Source organism: Chiloscyllium plagiosum, chromosome 28 (assembly GCF_004010195.1).
Source record: "Chiloscyllium plagiosum isolate BGI_BamShark_2017 chromosome 28, ASM401019v2, whole genome shotgun sequence".
Classification (NCBI taxonomy): domain Eukaryota; kingdom Metazoa; phylum Chordata; class Chondrichthyes; order Orectolobiformes; family Hemiscylliidae; genus Chiloscyllium; species Chiloscyllium plagiosum.
Genome location: NC_057737.1, coordinates 13,693,132 through 13,710,619, shown reverse-complemented (window position 1 = coordinate 13,710,619; position 17,488 = coordinate 13,693,132). Strand labels below are relative to the sequence as shown.

Here is a 17,488-nt window from a genome sequence, read left to right as displayed (position 1 = left end):
AGGGCAGAAGGCCCTGTATTGTGCTGTACTGTTCTATGTTCAGTGGATACAAGCCTAGCATACCCAACCTTTCCTCATTCTACAACTTGCCCATTCAAGGTAATAGTCCAGCAAAGCATCTATGAACCATCTACAACCTTCCTTAAATAAGGAGACCAAAATTGAATGCAGTACTCCATATGTAGTCTCATCAATGCCCTTTAACTGAAAAGTAATTTCCCTGCTTTTGCAATAAACAATATTATGACCATTCCTAGTTTCTTGCATATTCATTTTTTTGTGATTCATGCACCAGACACCTAAATCCCTCTGCATCTCATAGCTTTGTAATTAAATGGTGAGACAGTACAATGCTGTTTTTTTAATTCTTCCAGCCAAAATGGATAATTTCACATTTTCCTGTGTTATAGTCCACTTGACAGATTTTTGCCCATTCACTTAACCCATCTGTATCCACTGGTAGCTTCCTTGTGTGCTCTTCACAATGTATCCTCTTACATTTGTATCATCAGCAAATGTAGCAACCATATATTTGGTCCCTTTATCCAAATTGTTTATACAATTGGAAAGAAGTTGGGATCCCAGCCCTGATCCCTGTGGCACATCACTCTTACATTACACTGACAAGAAAATGACCCAGTAATTTTCTTTCCTGGTTAGCTAGCTAAACTTCTATCCATACTAATGTGTTATCCCCTATAGAATGAGCTTTTATTTTCACAACATCCTTTCAGATAGCTCCTTTGAACATCTAAGTACATTGTATTTACCGATTTCCCCTTATGGCACAGATCTTCATTTTTCTTTCTGAAAATCCCAATAAATGGGTTAAATGTGAATTCCCATTTACGGTCGTGTTGCCTTACCTGATTGCCTTGATTATTTTTCTAGTGCCTTGCTCTAAAGTCTTTAATAGCTTTCAATGTCTTCCCTCCGACAGTTGTTGAGCTAACTGACTATTTTGTCTCCGTCCTTTTGAATGAAGGAATTACATTCACTATTTTCCGATCTAATGGTACCTTCCTCAAATATAGGGTCTTTTGAAAAAATAAAGCCAATACATCACCAATCTCATTTTAAAATCCTCAAATGGTATGCATCAAGATCTGGGAATTTGTCAGCCCACAACTCCAACAGTTTGCACAATACCCACTTCTTTGGTTTGTAATTTCCTTGTGTTCCTTCCTCCCTTCTATTTCTTGATTTACAGCTATTTCTGGGAAATTATTTGCATGCACAGTAATGAAGACCAACGTAAAATACCTGTTTATTTCATCCGCGATCTCTTTATTTTCCAATATTAACTCCCCAGGGCGGCATGGTGGCTCAGGTGGTTAGCTCAGGGGTAAATACAGGGTAAGGGAATGGATCTGGGTGGGTTACTCTTCGGAGGTTTGGTGTGGACTTTTTGGGCTGAAGGGACTGTTTCCATACTGAAGGGATTCTAATCTAATCTAATTTCTACCTGTATCTAAATATCTGTAAATAATCTCTGTCTGGTTTTATATTTCTAACCCAATCTTTCTCATATAGCATTATCAGTTTATTTGTTTTGTTTTTAATGCTTTATGCATTCACATACCGAGGCTTCAGTTTAACCCTTTTATTATTTTGTAACCTCTTAGCCTTATCTATTGATTTGCTCTTAGATTTATAATATTGTTGTCATGGTCTGTTTATTGTTTCTCAATTTTTGTTGCCTTGTCTTTGCTGTTTGATTTGATTTTGCCAAATTGGACCCATGAACCACACTACTTAGTTTAAAACCTTCTCTACTTCCCTAGTTAGGCATTTCACTCAGAAACAGCCCCAATATGGTTTACATGTAGATTGACCCAACATTAGAGCTTCCACTTATCCCAGTATTGTTACTAATGCCCCATGAACTGGTACCCACTTATCAGTTTTTCGTATTTAAACTATTTAATTTCCATAATTTTATTTGCCCCATCCCAATTTCTATGTGCTCCGCTATTAATCCAGAGATTATTACCTTTACAGTTCTGCTTGGTACCTAGCTCCTCATGTTGACTATGCAGAAACTCTGTGCTTGTCATGCCTATGTCATTGGTACCTACATGGACCGCAATGACTGGATTGTACCTTCTTCCACTTCAACCCTCGGCTGATGTCTTAAATCCTGGCAGTGGCCGGATAACACAGCTTTCTGGAGTCTTCGTCTTTGAAGAAAACAGTGTCATTTCTCCAGTGCCCCCACTACTACATTTGTTTTGTATCTCCACATGAATGATTTCCTGTACCACGATGGCTGTGGGCAGTCAATTCATCTGCATTGCCGTCCCTGATTCCATCCCAACAAGCTGAAAGAACTTTTGGGCAAATGTTGGACAATTACTAAGCTTCCAGCCTCTGGTCCACTGGGTTCCCTTAACCTACTTTAGCTCCAGAAATACACCCCTGTCTCTGATCAAATCAGAAGATCCAATGTACTAAAAATCACGATGCCTTCTTCCTTCTCTACCCCCTCCCCTAAAATGGGTCATAATGTTGTTATTTAATGTAATTTAATTAACCACTTAACTATTTTATTCAATTATTTATTTTTTCTTTTATAAACCTAGGCTATACTCTAAATCTAAGGTGCAGTTGAAAGTGTAACCACTTCACAGGTACTCACCAAACAGCTTGCTCCCCTGTAGTAAGGAACCAAAGCCTGTAGGGTGAAAAAGTTAGGCAAAACAAAGCAACAGCACCCTTTGCCCAACTCCCTGTTCAAAGTAATACTCTATGCAAAATCCACTAAGATGCCCGAGGTACAGAAAACAGTTAAAATCATAGAAGCCCTACAGCACAGAGAGAGGCTGTTCGACCCGTCAAGTCTGCACTGACCCTCCAGAGAGCATCCCAATTTAATCTGGCCAATCCACCTAACCTGCACATCTTTGGATGTGGGAGAAAACCAGAGCACCTGGAGGGAACCCGCGCAGATATGGGGAGAATATAAAACCTCCACATAGACAGTCACCGAAGGCTGGAATTGAATCTGAGTCTTTGGTGCTGTTAAGCAGCAGTGCCACCTCGTTAGTTAAGGTACTTTCTTTAATTAACTGGCTTCACCTACTGTCCAATGGAAAACCTGTATAGCTCTGCATAAGTCTGAATGAAATATAGAATTTGGAGTAAATTGCATTTGAACATTAAATATAAAAAAACAGAAATAAAATTAGGTTTTTTGCAAAAAGGTTGCAATCCCATTTAATCATCCAACTTCCACTACTCTATTCAAAGGTGCATTAAGGTGGGGGGAGAGAGAATGTTGAGTTCTAAAACTCTTTTTGTGTAGCTAGTATATTAACACATTTGCTTTCCATTTGCCCTCTTACCATGTGCGTTTGAATTAGTGTTTGTAGTTATCAAGTAGAAAAAAAAAACTCCCTTACTTAAGAGATTTGTTTCTCACAGCAAATGAAGCTCCAGCTGGTATTGCAGTGGCTGTTCAGCATAACTACAGCATTGAGGGCTACTTTGTCTGCAGGAAAACACTTCTGGTCTCCAGGAAGTACACTGCAACAAATGAATGTTCCAAACTGACTAATTTGAAGTGTTTTTTTTCATTTGTGTAAGCAGCTTCGATTTGTTGGCAGAGTTGCCAAGAAAAATGTGTATGGTCTTCTTCAAAATTTCAATGTTAGTGTCTGGTTTAAGTTTATTTATGCACAAGGAACTTACATTGCATTTTCGGCAGACAGCATTAGTCAGATGCTAATGGTCCTTGACAGCCAGACCTCTGAACTCTTTCCGCATTCTTTGTGACTAATTACTTTCCTTGTGCCCACATGCCTGTCAGCAGTGACTGGCTTTTTTCATCCCCTCAGGCTGGTGTCTGGAAATTTGCTGAGCATTAGTTGGGAAAAATGAGCCTAATTTGCTGATGGGTTGGGTTAAGATGGTACGCTCAACATGTTACCGTTCTCTTTGAATCACTGTCTGTAGATGTTGTGGGCCCTCCTATGTAATGCAGAAAGCAAAACCACGAGTAACAACCTAATGGCAGATTTACAGACCCCCGTTTTCCATCAATTTGAAATGCTTGATGATTTGCTTATGCTAATAAGTTAGAATGCTTTTATTGTGGAAAATAACTATTATTTGCTGCTCCTTTTAATGTCAAGGCTTCTTAAATCCGTTATGATGACAGGTCATTGATTTAAAATGCTAACTCTCTTCTGACCTCAATAGTTGCTACCTGACCTGCTTAGTGTTTCCAGAATTTTTGGTTTTGCTCTTTATAGGAATTATTTTGCTTTTTACTTTGACTTGTAGTTAAATGATCTTTAGTCGCATATTTTTTCAGCTCTTTTACTGATGGTCATGTTGCAAATCTGCTCAAGAATTCTCCTTGTCCAGATCAATACTGCTCTGTCTTTTGAGTGTAATTTGAGTTTGTATAGTTCCAAAGTTATGTCTCACCTTTTGTTAGTTGTTGGTGCTATACCTGACAATGAAAACTAGTACCAGCCATTTACATCATTGGATAGATTTAAAAGTTACGTCACCATTAGACAAAAGCAATTTGCAGTGTAATGTCGTTTATGCGGTGGGAGCATGAATTGTGTTCTGGCTAGGATGAGTTCCACACAGTACTGTAAGGTGAAAATTGCTTTGTTGACCTAAACATCATCCTTTCTACTATTAGACAAACTAACTGGCATTTATTCTTGATGCTGGTATCATTTGATCTACCCTCCTCAGTGAAGGAGATTCCATTTTTTGACAGGGCTAGTGTGGGGCAAATTGTAGTGGAAAGAATAAAAATGAACCAGAAACGCAGAGAGAACATGTTTCTAAACTAGAAGTAAGAAAAGCTTTAGTTCTGAGGAAGGGTTACTCAACCAGAAATGCTTACTCTGATTTCCCCCCCTCAGATGCTGCCAGATCTGCTCAGCTTTTCCAGCAATTTCTGTTTTTGCCTCTGGAGTACTTTAGTGGTTTTCAGATTGAACATTAATTTCTCGTGTCCAATTTCACATTGTTTTTTAGACTGAGAAAGAACTGTGACAGTAAATGCAAGGAACGATATGTGGTTGCCCACTCTAAGTGCAGTACACTTCTATTTTTGTTCTGGTAAAGATGGAATTCCACAACGAATCATGTGCCAATCCACTACTTGGGAGGATATGCCAGAATGCACCATTATTGGGTTTTGAGAAGGTCTCTTGAGTCAGAAAGTTGTTGGTTCAAGCTCATTATAGGTATTCAGGACAAACTCCAGGCTGACTCTTTTTGGTTCAGCTTTGAAAGGGTGCCTCTATTTTCATGAGCTGCAAAACCGCAGTCTCATGTAAGTGTTCCACTGCTTCAGAGGTGTACTATTCAAAGCTCAGGCAACTCTCCTCTCCTGGCCAAAATTCCCCCCTCAATCCAAACTAAAGCTAACCTAAAACTAATTCACTCTTGCAAAATTTGACACCCAATCTAATTATTGGTTCTAGTATAATTTCTAGTACAATGTGTGTCAAGAACTTGCTGACAATTCTCAACACTTGTTACGATATGCTGAGAGGAATTATGATACAGAGTGCTGCTGAAATATGCTTATAGCTTTTGTATAAAAGAAAGGAAGATATACATTTATATATCATCTTTCACTATCTTAGTATATCCAGCCAGTTTTATAGCCAGTACCAGATTCATAGCAATGTACAGCATGGAAACACACCCTTCGGTCCAATGCGCCCATGCTGACCAGATATCCTAAGTACTTTTAAAGTACCATCATTTGTTATAATGTGTGTACATTAAAGTTACTTATTAAACATTTGGTTTCCTTAAAGAGTCCATCTCTGTTCCTTTCCTTTTCCTCCATTTCCTTAAGTGTAAACCAGCAGAGTGGATTTTCCAGTCGTCTCCGACCTCCTACTTACCAAACAACTAACATGGGCGGCGTGATGGCTCAGTGGTTAGCACTGCTGCCTCACAGCATCAGGGTCCCAGGTTCGATTCCAGCCTCTGGCGACTGTGTGGAGTTTGCACAATCTCGCCAGGTCTGCATGAGTTTCCTCAGGGTGCTCCGGTTTCCTCCCGGTGCTCTGGTTTCCTCCCACAGTCCAAAGATGCTGTCAGGTGAATTGGCCATGCTACATTGCCCATATTGTTAGGTGCATTAGTCAGAGGGAAACGGGCCTGGGTGGGTCACTCTTCGGAGGGTCACTGTGGCCTGGTTGGGTCAAAGGCCCTGTTTCCACACTGTAGGGAATCCAATCTAACCTGAATGAGCCGTGGCTCCTTCACCAAGATTACAACTCCATCTTCTGTTCTCCAAGATCAAATGTGCTGCTGATAAGATTGGGCATTTTATGACTGAGAAGAAGACGACAGCCTCATCTTGCCTCGTGGTCTGGCCACAAATGAATGAAATTAGCCTCTTTAAGTTTGAGATTGAAGATCGAAACTTCGTTCACTCAAGGGTTTTGATGGAGGAAGGTTGCAGTAGGTTCTAGGGCTGTTGGTAGCATCTGAGACTAATTTGTGTTTTGTTTATTGACTAGGTGCTGGTTGAGATTAATAGAGCCACAGGGGCTTCATGAATTTTTCACGAACTCTAAAGCTAGATTTAGACTCCTAAATATGATTTAACAGATGCTAATGTTAAATGTGCACATTGTATTCATGTATATATGATGCCATTAGCAATTATTTATAAAAGTAACTTTGCTTTTAATTTTGAGCCTTTTAGAGCATAGGTACAGAAAACAATGCACTCAAGCATTGGATTCCTTATCCAGTGTCCTGCATGACATTGCAGAGGAATGAAGTTATATTCACTGTTTGTGAAATGGAAAACTGATTTGAAATGTTTTGCTTCTTAAATGTAATGTCCTGTGCCATAAAATTGCTGCTACTTTGGCATCAATGCAAAATAAAAAATGCAAAATATCAGCTTCTGGGCCCATGGAAGCTCAGTATTCAAGAATCAATTATTAAGTTTGTAAAAATGAGCAAATAGATTTGTGCATCAATTGTGGCTTTTACATAAGTTGTGGAAAGTCCACAATTTCCTATAATGATGGACTGCAAATAAATCAATATTTTATTTTAGTTTTCTTTATAAAAACATATTAGTTTGCCATCTGGTTTAACAGAAGCAAATTAGAATGCTGACTTCATTGTATGGCTGGTCACGTCACTAATTCTAACATTGCTGTTCTTTATGGGTCTACAGTGCTGTATGGGTGGAATTACTGGGCCACCTGGAATGTTTGCAGCAGGTTTAACACAGTAATCTCAATGTATTTTGATGTAGAGATATTGTATTATAATTAAAACCAGAAATTAAGTTTGAGTTGAAGTACATGTCAAAATGCTATGAAAACTGTGCATTGTTTCATTGGTTTTCTTGTGCTGGCCAGACTGTTACAGCAATCCCCAGCTATACATAAAAATGTGACTTGCAAAATTAGTTTTATTTTAATATTCACTAAATGGAGATCTTTTGATAAGCCTTGTGTGGCCCAGTATTATTTGTTATTATTTCCAGACAAGTAGTTAACTTGCTTTTAAGTGTATGGTTATAGTATTGGACAAAGTAATCTGAACTTTCATCCTAGAGTGTAAAAGCTATGTATTTGACCACATTTTAGTGTGTCACAAATTAAGAAAGTATTTTGTAGCAGTTCCAGTGGTATTGGATTACATCTGTAATTTTCAACACATCTAAGTTGAGTTTTGAACATAATGTACATTGCCAGGGAGTAATACTTCTGTATGTGATGATCTGTGAAAATAATATGCTTTAAATAGGCAATTTATTTGCAATATTAAAAAACTTCAGAGATATAACTAATTAACTGTCAAAGCAACTTCTGAGAATGTCCTATGAAAATTGGACATTTCGTTAAATTAGCTTCCAAGTTATTAGAATTAAGTACTGCAGGGAGATTGGAAAGGGTCATAAAAGTATATGAACCATTGCTGCTAGTTTGTGCCTGACCCAAATGTTCCTTGGATTGCCAGCTGCATGCAACATAACTTTATGATGACCTTTTTTTGGGGCCAATACATAAACTTCAGGATATTCTGCATAATTGCAGTTAACAAGTAATATTGGTAACCACTCAAATGTAACATTAGTATAAATGTCTTACTCTGTGCAACTTTAAACTCTGTATGGATGTTAAGATGGTCACTGAAGCTTCTTTCATTACTACAATTCCCTTCTCACAATTTTCTTCAAAGATATATCCAGGACTAATTATGCAATGTGTGTTGTGCACGTATTTGTCCGTGCGCTACTGCATTGGCACGTGCAGCAAGTGAATTATTGCTTTGTCATGCTAATCAGTGTTTAGTGTAATACACATGTATCATGTTAAAAGCCTTGAGTTAAGAGTTAATGCAATTTCCTTAAATTTATTGCATTGAATAATGAATATTGTTATCTATGCATTACTTATCTTAAAATTGAAAAGCTTACAGGCAAAAGATCAAAATTCATAGTGTCGGGTGTCACTGAATCTGGAAAATGTCGGGGAACATGAGGTAAAGATTAGGAAACATTGCGTTTGAGTTTTAAAACATTTGATTGCCAGGACAATTGAGAGGAATCAGAGAAAAGACTGAGGGCGACCTGGTAGAGGTCTTCCAGTATATCCAGGGTCTTGATGGGTTAGATTTAGTTAAGATATTTGCAGGCAGAATCAGAATTAAAGCTCATAAACATAAGGTAGTCAGAAATAAATCCCATAGAGAATTCAAAACAAACCCTTTTACCCAGAAGCGGTTAGAATGTGGATCTTGCAATCACAAGGAATTGTTAATACGACTCGTATAAATGTATTCAAGGGAAACTTAGAAAAGCACACGAGGGAGAAAGGCAAAGAAGGAAGTGTTGATGCGGTTAGATGAAGAAGGGTGTAAGGAGGCTCTTGTGGAGCATAAAGATTGACATGGAACAATTTCTATGCAGTAAGTACTGTATAATGAGTTTCTCAGCTTTCAACTCTGAAGAATTTAGAATATTAAGATTGTGGTACATCCTAATTTGAATGCTGAGACTTTGCTAAATTGTTTATATGAATGTCAATGAAACAGATTCATTATCTTTTTTTGTTCCAAGGTGTTTTGAGTGTGACTGGGGCCTTCTTATCATAGAGTGCAGCTTAATTAGTACCACCTTCTCTCCTTGGAGTTCAGTGTATCTGATTAACATTGCTTACAATATTGAATGTGCTTAACTTTGCCCACTTGCTTTGAGGTTTAGTTTTAATAGATAAATAACTGCAGTCTTGACTGTGAAGGTTGAGGTTGCCGACAGTATTGCAGGTATATTTCAATTTTTGACAACACTTCTTTTGTCTAATTTTAATTAGAAATAATGAGGGCAATAATCGTTTAGACATCTTGCATGTTGGAATTCTTAATACTGTGAAATATTTATTTTTCCACTGCCTCATTGGTATATGATGAGTTTTAGAATAGAAGTCAGTTTTAAAACCAGGGGAAAACCGATTTTGACGATGCTGAGTGGTTTTGGAAGCTATGTCAGATTTAATATATTCCTCAAAGATGTTCAATTTCAACAGTGTCATAAAATGTAAGAGCAAAAGTAGCCGTTTGGCCCATCGATTTTGCTCTGCCATTGAATGAGGTCATGGCTGATCTACAGCACTCTGTGCTGAAGAATTCCACAGATTTGTGACCCTCAGAGAAATTTCTCCTCTGTTCTATTTTGAAAGGTGACCTTTTACTCTGAGATTATGCCCTCTGCTCCTGGAGTTCCCCTCAAGGGAAAACAAGCATTTATTTTTGCAAGCCCCATAAGGAACTTTTATGTTTCAATAAAATTGCCTTTTCTAATTCCAAGGAGTATAGGCCCAACCAACTCAACCTGTCCTCATGAAAATCCCTCCCTACTTGGAATTAACTTCATGAATCTTTTCTGGATTGTATCCAGTACCAGTATATTTTCCTTTAACTAAGGAGACCAAAACTGTTCAGTGTTCCAGGTGCAATGCAGTACAGTTTTAGCAAGACTTCACTATTTTTATACTCTCTTCACTTTGATATGAAAAAAATCCATTTATCTTTCCTGTTATCTGTATGGTAGCCTTTTGTGATTTGAGAAAGTGAGGACTGCAAATGCTGGAGATCAGAGCCAAACAGTGTGGGGCTGGAACATTTCCGGGACACACACACATCAAACAACCCCACCGTCCTCTGGCCGAACATTTCAACTCCCCCTCTCACCCCACCAAGGACATGCAAGTCCTGGGCTGCCTCTACTGCCAAATCCTAGCCGATGACTGGAGGAAGAGCACCTCATCTTCTGCCTTGGGACCCTCCAACCACATGGAATCAATGTCACTTTCACCAGTTTCCTCATCTCCCCTTCCCCCACCTTATCCCAGATCCAACATGGCACCACCCTCTTGAACTGTTGTACCTGTCCATCTTCCATCCCACCTATCTGCTCTACCCTTCATTCCGACTTATCACCATCACTTTCTGGGGGGGGACGTTCCTAGCTCCTACCCCCCCACCTCCTCCAACCAGCCCCACCAGACATTTCCAGTAAGATCATCTTAGCTGGAAAAATCTTAAGTGATCGCTCAGGGTCATTAGTCATTGCAGTAAAGGCTGGCATTCTTCTCCATATCTGGATGTTATTGCTAATCAAATAATATCAATTTGCAATTTTTTGCGCTATTTAGGATTTAGGTAAAATTTCAGCTTCTTCTCCTCTGTTATCAGACTTCCGAAAGGACCTCTCATAAAATTGATCTTTCTTTGCACCTTCTCTGTCACTAACATTACAATCTGCATTTTGATCTGTTACCTTGATGTACTTATGTAAGGTATGATTTGCCTGGATAGCATGCAAAACAATACTTTTTGCGATCTTGATAGATGTGACAATAATAAAACAAATCAAATCAAAATCAATTCTTGAGAGTAAGCTCAGTTCTAACAACCTGCTCTTTACAAGTGAACAGCATTGTTCAAATATAATTGTGAATTTACTTTAGACATAAGTAATAGTGTTCTTGTGATACTGTAGTAGTGTCCCTGTTTCTCACTTGCTGCAGAGTAACAACATCTCTGAACAGCTCAATTTCTAGATAGATGTGTTCTAGAGTTTTTCTTGCTGCTCTCAAAGAGGACATTTGTTCATTCATATGGACAGATGTTGACATTAAGCGTTATGTTTTATCGAGGAACAACAAACTGTCCAAAATTAAATGGAACTATAGTTCAAGTGAGGAGAAAGAATTTGTATTTGCTTAGCACCTTTCAAAGCCTGTCATTGTTCTAAGGCACTTTACAGCCAATGGACTGCAGCAGAGCATGTTTGAATGTGTAAAGGAAATTAAGGATTGGAGGGATCTCAGAGGGTTGGTGCAGATCTCTTGCAGTAAAAAATGAACAACAGAAGTTGAACTTTGAGAGTGATAGTTTATATACCATGTTTGTAAGTGGTAAGTAAAACTTGACTTTTTAATAGTCGCCATGTACGCGTATGTAGTAATAATCTATGTTGAAAAAAACTTTTCTCCCCACCTTTCAAAGTATTTTAAGCATTGGCAAAATTTTGTGTAATAACTAGCTTTCTGGCTTCCTTTCCCTTGGACAGAAAAAGCCTGAAGCAGCACCACCATCTACAAATCCATTCCTGGAAGATGAAACTGGAGTTGAGTGTGACTCTGAGAAAGAAGGAGACCTGGAGAAGGTAAGAAGAGAGGCAGAATAATAACCTTGTTGCATTGTTTAATTTGGGTTATCTGCTGCTGTTGATTTTTGCTCAAACTTGTGATCTATTGGATGGATTGTATCCAGGATACTAAAAGAGATGACGGGAGAAATAGCAGGTGGATTGGCAGTTATTTTCCAAACTTCGCTGGACTCTGGGGTAGTCCCAGCAGATGGGAAAACAGCAAATGTAACGCCACTGTTTAAAAAGGGAAGTAGACAAAATATGGGGAATTATAGACCAGTGAGCTTAGCATCTGTAGTGGGGAAGATGCTTGAGTCCATTATCAAGGAAGAAATAGCAGAGCATCTTGAAAGAAATTGTCCCATTATACAGACCAGCATGGGATCATGAAGGGCAGGTCATGCTTCACAAATCTTTTGGAATTCTGAGGACATTACGAGCACGGTGGACAATGGGGGCCCAGTGGATGTGCTGTACCTCGATTTCCAAAAGGCCTTTGACAAGGTGCTGCATATGAGGCTGTTGCATTAGATAAGGTTGCACAGTGTTAGGGGTAGAGTATTAGCATTGACAGAAGATTGGTTGACTGACAGGAAGCAAAGAGTGGGGATAATGAGTGCTATTCTGGCTGGCAATCAGTGACTAGTGATGTGCCTCAGGGATCAGTGTTGGACCACAATTATTTACCATTTATATAGATAATTTGGAGTTGGGGACCACGTGTATGGTGTCGAAATTTGCTGATGACACTAAGATGAGCGGCAGAGCAAAGTGTGCAGAGGACTGTGAAACCTTGCAGAGGAACATGGATACGTTGAGTGAGTGGGCAAAGGTCTGGCAGATGGAATACAGTGTTAGTAAATATGAAGTCATACATTTTGGTTGGAATAACAGCAAAATAGATTATTACTTGAATGGTAAAAAGCTGCAGCATGCTGATTGGCAGAGGGACCTGGGTATCCTTGTGCATGAATTGCAGAAGGTCGGTATGCAGGTACAACAAGTTGTTGTGGTTCTGTTCACCGAGCTGGGAATTTGTGTTGCAGATGTTTCGTCACCTGTCTAGGTGACATCCTCAGTGCTTGGGAGCCTCCTGTGAAGCGCTTCTGTGATCTTTCCTCCGGCATTTGTAGTGGTTTGAATCTGCCGCTTCCGGTTGTCAGTTCCAGCTGTCCGTTGCAGTGGTCGGTATATTGGGTCCAAGTTGATGTGCTTATTGATTGAATCTGTGGATCACATCCACAGATTCAATCAATAAGCACATCGACCTGGACCCAATATACCAACCACTGTAGTGGACAGCTGGAACTGACAACCGGAAGCGGCAGATTCAAACCACTACAAATGGTGGAGGAAAGATCACAGAAGCGCTTCACAGGAGGCTCCCAAGCACTGAGGATGTCACCTAGACAGGGGACGAAACGTCTGCAACACAAATTCCCAGCTCGGCGTATCGAGCCACAACAACGAGCACCCGAGCTACAAATCTTCTCTCAAACTTTGAGGTACAACAAGTAATTAGGAAGATAAATGGTGAAAACGTGGGTAAGTGGAGCTGAGTCCACGAAAAGATTAGCCATGGTCTGATTGGATGGTGGAGCAGGCTTGAAGGGCCGGATGGCCTACTCCTGCTCAGAGTTCTTATGTTCTTACTACAGATAGATCAATAACGTGCAAAATTCTCTCCAAGAAACGTGTTCCGTAGAGTCTCAGAAGGAAATTGCTCACTTTTTGGTTTAAAGTTTCTGCTTTCTGATTTGTTTTTGATTGAAGGGGTGGCTGGTCCCCAAAGCTCAGGTTGATATATGTAGCAGTTCCTCCTCTGTAAACCAATACAGTGTTGTTGATTGCATCAAATCACATTTAATTGATACAAGGTCATATTTAAAATGTATTGACGCTGAGATGAAAGCAGTTACAGAAGCATGGGTGTTATTTAAACACTTATTAAAAAGATTAACTTTAATTTTTCCATAAAATTAAACTGTTTGATCTTGTGGTGTGGTTTGTGTCTTGTGAACAACTGGAAGCGTATAAATAGTGTATAGTCTAATACATTTCGATTTATTGCAGTTATAAATTTTAAGTCACTTCTCAAAAATGGCAGGGATCCTAAGTTTCTTTTCTGGATAAAGTTGGTATAATTCAGAATGAACTTTCCTTGTTCTTTTGCCTTTGAAAAGGGTTCTCTTACTTCCCTGCTGGCCAGCACCTTAATTCAGTGAGTATCTGATAGTTGCAGACTTTGAGATCTTGGCTCGGACTGTTTATGCTGAGTGAGCTGATTTGCTGCGACAACAGTAGAGTTGTTGTAATTGGAATGGGCTCCTGAGTGGAAAATTCAGAATTGAGCAACCTTTGTGTTTGAGTGTGTGTTGGATAGGGACAGGATCCAACTCATTCTGAGCAATTCTGGTGATTGAATGGTCTGTACCACTCACCATCTATGCTTTCATATGCACAATAGCGTTTGATGAGGTCCTCTGTGGCACTATACCTGACTTTACATTCAAGAAAGTGCAAGGGAACAGTAGTTAAGGGAAAATGAAAGCCACATTATTGATGTCACTTTCTTGTGCTTGCAATTGAAAAGGTTTCACATATTCAACTGACATAATGATACGTGTGGTGAATCCGCAAAAAAAGTTCTGATCCTTAAGATTTTTAATAGTTGTGCCTAGTATAATTTATATAAATAAAACTCATGATAATTGTCTGGGAACTATTTATGATTTTTTTTGAAGAAGAAGAGGGTATAGTGATATTGTTAGCCTTTTAAGTGAATGTTAGGAAAATGATATGCATTATAGATGAAAAAAAGACCAAGTTAAAGATTGTGGAATAAGGGAAAGTGATAAATTGAATTTAAAACCCTTTAGAAAGGAGACATTAAGGCCAGCCTCTAAAAGTGGTTCAAAGTGGGAGGTGGTATGACTGGGCCTGTTCTTGTACTGCAACTGTTCACCTTGTACACAGTGATTTGGATGTCAAGCTATGGGCAGGGAGTCATGATCAAACTTTTAGACTACTTAACATTTGCAAATAATCTTGAGGACCAAATGCAATAAGTGAACATTGTTAAGATGGAATAGAAAAAAGCTGCAAATTAAGCTCAAGAAAGACAGTATAATGGTCACGTTTAGCTCTTTTTAATGGGGATAGCCAGATGATGTGGTAAAGAAGAGGACTGTTATGTTTAGACGCAAAGCCATCAAAAGAACGGATGTAACTATTTAAGTAAAAGCAAACAGAATTATCTGATGAGAGATAGCCAGGATAGAAGGCACAAACCTTATTTGAGTCTTCTACTGATCAATTAGTGACTATCTTGTCTATGATGGAATGAAGGTTTAAGGATGTGGTCTCCCCATCTCATTCTCTCCTAGAGGGTGGTACAGTGGCTCATTGGTTAGCACAGCTACCTGACAGCACCAGGAATGAGATTCAAATCCAGCCTGACATGATTGTGTGAAGTTTGCATGCTCTCCCTGCGTCTGCGTGGGTTTCTGCCAGTGCTCCAACTCTTTTATCTCTCTCTCTTCTCTTTCTCTCTTTCTCCACCCCCTCAAAAAAAAATCAGTCCAAAGATGTCCAGGCAAAGTGGGTTAGCCATGGGAAGTGTAGGATTATGGCACAAGGAGCTGGGCCTAGGTGGGATGTTCTTTGGAGGGTCAGTGCAGACCTGATGGGCTGAATGGCCTTTTTTTGCACAAGGGTTTCTCTGATTCTGTCATTCTAAGTTGATGTGCTTGGTAATGGTAAATATGAACTGACTTTGGATCTTTTGAGGCAGACTTGTTAATTTGATTTGAGTGTCTACCTGGTCCACAGCAAAAGATTGACTAACTAGTTTAGCTCATTAATGTTGGCTTATCCATAATGGGAATTTTATGATCAAGTTAGCAAGAGATCGTGGAGGGAGCACTGATTTAATGCCAGCTTCATTTACCCCATCTATTTGACTTGCAGATCCATCGTTCTGCTAATGATACTTTGGAGAAGCTTCGTAATTCAATGTTTATATATTTTAATGTTAAGTTTTATTGGTTTAATAGAATTCAACTTTTTTTTTAAAAGGCAGGTTATGTTTCCAATATGACCTTTGTTGAAGGGGGGAATTTTAAATTGCTGTAGGTTGAAAGCCATAATTATAAAGTCACAGTTTAAAACTGAGAAGCATTGGGGTGTTGAAGCCCTCCAAACAATCACATAAAAATGAGAGAATCCAACGAACATTGCATTATCAACATTGCATTTTGTCACAATCTGCTCTTAAATTATTTGTCATTTTACTGAATTCTGCAAGCAAATGGATGATTGTACATTTTGCATTGAGCTTCATAATTGAAAATAAAATTATCTGCTTTTTTTGTAAGTTCATGGGGATTACTGATTTTTAATTTGGCAGTTTTATTTGGATTCTGATTGTGAGTTGTACTGTAGTATTTACAGATATTGAAGATACTGCAACCACATGTAAACTGGAAAAAAATCCTTAACTTTTTTGAGGGATTTAATAGCCTATTTTGATACAATGATTCTACAAAACAAAACTGTAGGTGAGAGAGTAATGTGTTTTACTGTGTTGGCTGAAAAGATAATTGGAAAGGGTTCATATTTTCCACTCTTTCAATTTGTGCATAAGGGATTTGCAATGAGTTAAGTTCTGAGCACCATCAAAGGCAAAGAGGTCAGCTCCATTTTGAAGCTGCAGAAACAGTGCAGAAATTCTGCTAGTGACACTTATCAACTGCTTTATAAAGTTGGGAAAATTCTGTGATTTAAAGAATAAAAGTTTAAAGTGATTTGGCTGCCTTTGCAGAATTTGAAAATTGATCATTTTCTTAAAGTCCTCTGGATAAATAAAACCTAACTAAAGGAAGGTGCTGGAATTTGAAACTTTGATTTATCTGCTGACTTTGCTCAGTTAATTAAATTGAAACAGCAGGATCATTCCCCAGGCTGAATAAAGAGGATTCAAAAGCCACTAAAAATGCTGGGTGGAATTAGCACTTCTTTTAACCTCTTAACTAAAGCCAGATTGGTTTCCACTTAATGTTAATTTAACAAAGTTGCACTGTATAAAAATAATTTTGTCAAAATTTAGCTATAGAAGTAATATTTTGAGCCAACTTGAATTAATGTTGAGCTTCAGTTCAAAATCCTCATGTTCACGTTCTACAAAAATAAAGTATACCCTCCTGAAGATGCTGGGCATGAACTATGTCAATCTAATGCCCAAATAACAAATTCTCAGTTAACTGTGTTATTCTCCATTTAGAAATACTATATCAAGTTCATACTATCCTTACAAATATACCTTTCAGCGGAGATTACTTCTGTGAGATCAACTAGTTTTCCTGTTTATTGCCCAGGTTGCTGTGGCCAACTGAGATTTTTCAATTCTGTGTTAATCAAAGATTGAACTTTAAACTTTCCCACTCTGCTATTTTACATGTATCCATGTGGTGTATTTACCAACTAAGCTGATAGTGTGGAGATGCATTTTTAAAAAATCTGATGAACCGCTAACGTAAAATGGGGGGCGAGCGGGAGAAAAAACAAAATCGATGCAGATGGACCAGAATTTGTAACTGAAATAAATGTAATGCTAATGGTGCTTTCTATTATACAGATAAAGGGGATAGTACCTTTGAAGGGAGGAAACGGGTAATGAGAATATTCAGTTTGAGTTACAGAGATGTACAGCATGGAAACTGACTATTCAGTCCATGCTGACCAGATATCCCAAATAAGTCTAGTCGCATTTGGCCGATATCCCTCTAAACCCTTCTTTATTCATATACCTATCCAGAT

At 38.6% G+C, this 17,488-nt stretch overlaps 1 protein-coding gene across 1 annotated transcript in view; it reads left to right on the top strand.

The window, feature by feature from the left end:
* vps53 (VPS53 subunit of GARP complex) overlaps nt 1–17,488 on the top strand; it is a 231,859-nt gene that overhangs the window by 89,013 nt on the left and 125,358 nt on the right. Inside the window, exon 12 of the mRNA XM_043718341.1 lies at nt 11,591–11,686. Within this exon, the coding sequence (XP_043574276.1) occupies nt 11,591–11,686 (96 nt within the window). The remainder of the gene's footprint in view (nt 1–11,590; nt 11,687–17,488) is intronic.